Source organism: Humulus lupulus, chromosome 2, assembly GCF_963169125.1.
Source record: "Humulus lupulus chromosome 2, drHumLupu1.1, whole genome shotgun sequence".
NCBI lineage: Eukaryota > Viridiplantae > Streptophyta > Magnoliopsida > Rosales > Cannabaceae > Humulus > Humulus lupulus.
The window spans coordinates 265,215,292-265,218,471 of NC_084794.1; the positions used below are offsets into that span (position 1 = coordinate 265,215,292).

Genomic DNA, 3,180 nt, shown 5'->3' on the forward strand with positions numbered 1-3,180 from the left:
TTGATCTGAGGGTTCTAAAACCATTTTTACTTCATCAATGAGACCTTAATCATACTCAATTATATGTGGTAAATTCCACTAACACTCAATTTTACACCGAAATACTAGTAATCGACATTGCACTATTTTTCACCGCTTAACATTTTTTGCCTTCTATATCTCACTTTTCTCACTTGATTTCATGTCTTGTCCATATATTTCATCATTTCTTATATCTTGAGCACATCAAACACCCATAAAAGACAACTCAAACACCACAAGGTTAATAATATTGAACATACACATAGACATCATATACACAACTTTTATACTTATACATGAAAACACCTATAAGAATATGCATATGCTCAAATTATACATATTGTATGATATGTAATGCAATGTAACCATGTGATTATTGGCTATATTATATCAAAATAATGTGGGTGCTACAATCCTCCACACCTTATAAAAATTTCGTCCTCAAAATTCTCTTACCCAAAAAACTCTGGGTATTTGGATCTTATTTCATCTTCCCGTTCCCATGTCATTTCCTCAATATTTGAACTTCTCCACACGACCTTAACCAGTGAAATCTTCTTATTTCTCAACTCTTTCTCTTTTCTGTCAAAAAATTTCATTGGTTTTTCTTCATATGTTAGGTCTTGTTCAACTTCTATTGGCTCGTAGTTTAGTACATGTGAAGGATCTGGAACGAATTTTCTCAATAATGATACATAAAAAACATCGTGGACATTCGACAATGATGGCGGTAATGCCAGTCTATAGGCTACCTTTCCCACCTTTTCTAATACTTCAAAAGGTTCAATAAATCTCGAGCTTAACTTCCATTTCTTTCCAAACCTCATTGCTCCTTTCATAGAGGCAATTTTTAGAAATACCTTGTCCCCAATAATGAACTCCACATCTCTTCGTGGTGGACCCAAAACGGGTATGTTTTAAATATTTATAACTCGCAAGCGCACAAATCGTATATGAAATATAGTGTTCGTGTAAGCACGAGATCGAATCCAAAGGAGTTGTCTAAAATAAAAAAGAAAACTATTTTAAACCAAAATTAATAAATTCGAACCTAGCTTCAAAGATTGAAGAGATTTAATGCCATGAACATAAAATAAAAGATTTAAAATAAAGCTATTTAAGATAATACAAAATAAATCAATTATGATTTGAAAATAAGTTGTAAAAGAAAGATTATTAAGATACTAGGAACCACAAAATGTAAGTTCAATAATATTTATAAGTACATTGATTCCCAAGTTTTAGTGATAGTTAAAATAGGTTAAACTATCATTTTCCATATAGATTTATAATTTTAAGCACAAATTACTTCTAAAAAGATAAGATTTTTCTTCACTTTTCAAAAAGTATAATTTCAAAGTATTTAATGTGAATCAACCTAATGAAACAACAAAAAATCAAATAACATTATTTATAAGGCAAAACATAATATTTTTGTTCTAAGCATTGGATGTGTACAATTTAATGACACATCTTACACAAAGAATATTATGTTTTGCAAAATGAAGAACAAAGTGCATATTATCTAACAATCCAAAATATGAGATATTAAAGATGAAAGACATATATGAAGAAGAAAAATCCATAAACTCTGTTGCACAAAATGGGAAATCAACATATAACATTAATACTATCTAGTTACATATTGTTTCATCATCATCTTAATAATCTTAAAAATATTAGAAACTCATAACTAGCATAGAAAATACAAACCAAAAATTACAAATATAAATAGGAAAATTTGGAGGAGAAATCCCCAAATTTTTCCTCTAAAAACTCATAGAAAAAATGACCAAAAGAAGAAAAAGATGAAGAGAATGGAGTGGTCTTGAAAGTGTAGAAATTGTAGTGTAACCTCCTAAAATTATCCACCCCCAAATGGTCTTGAAAATTCCCTATTTATAGCCAAAATGAGAGTATTAAAATAATCCATTTAAATTAATAATAATATGGCAAATAAGGGTAAATTTTTGGATGTAATGATGATTTTTGGGTAAAATGTGTAGAAAAGTTTGAGTAAAAATTGGTATTTTAGGGACAAAGGGACAAGGGGACAAAATGCATTTGTTGGGCTCAAAAAAGGGTGGCTTTGTGGCTGTTGGCAGCTGTGGAAGGGTGCTAGGCCGAAGGTGGCAGGCTGGGCTTCTGGGCTTGGGCTTCCAAGCGGGCCCGTGGGGCTGGGATCGGGCCTAGGGGACAGGGGCATGGGCCCGTGTGGCTGGAATGTGGTGGGCTGGAGCTTGGGCCTCTTTTTGCTCTTTCTTTCCTCTCAAAAATGTCATTTTTCCTTCATTTTTTCTTGCTTTTTCAAGAGCAAAAAATGCAACAAATTATCTACAAAAGTAAACATAAATTAAATTAAAACTAAATATTTTTAATAATAAAATATACAACATAAGTTCCATGAAAATATTAATTAAAACTTAATTTACTTAAACATTTAAGCTCAAAATTGCATCTTTTTACTTCTAACTTGACAATATTAATTATAAATAATTAAACTACAACATATTGTAATAAAATAACTATAAAAACACACAAAAATCTATAAAATCAAAATAAATCTCATAAATTCACAATTACTTAAAAACTTAATAAATCAATTAAAAACTCAAGAACTAAGCAACAATTAGCATATAAAATGTGGTAAAATAACTCTATTTTGTAGAGTTATCACTTCGTTTTCGATCAGCATAACTCTTTTGTCTACTCTGAGCAGTTATCATTCTTTTTCTTATTTTCTCTACTGCTTCAGTTGTTCTTCTGACAAGATCTGGACCAAGATACTTTCTTTCTCTCATTTCATCCTAATGAATTGGTGACCTGCATTTTTTGCCATATAACATTTCATATGGCGCTACACCAATCGTTGCATGAAAGCTATTGTTATAAGAAAACTCTATCAGACACAAATACTTCTCCCATGATCCTTGAAAATCTAAGACACAAGCTTGAAGCATATCTTCAAGAGTTTGAATGGTCCTTTCAGATTTTCCATCAGATTGGGGGTGATATGCCATAGTAAACTTCAATCTTGTGCCCAATGCTCTTTGCAAACTTTCCCAAAAAAATGAAGCAAATCGAGCATCCCGATCTGAAATTATAGATACTGGCACTCCATGTAATCAAACAATCTCCTAAACATATAATTCAGCCCAC

The 3,180-nt window shown here is 31.2% G+C and overlaps 1 protein-coding gene across 1 annotated transcript; it reads right to left on the reverse strand.

Moving 5' to 3' along the window:
- Positions 1-473: 473 nt before the first annotated feature.
- Positions 474-848, reverse strand: LOC133815454 (uncharacterized). Its single transcript, XM_062248292.1, has one exon. The coding sequence runs from the start codon at positions 846-848 to the stop codon at positions 474-476; it is 375 nt and encodes a 124-aa protein (XP_062104276.1).
- Between the last annotated feature and the right edge of the window lie 2,332 nt (positions 849-3,180).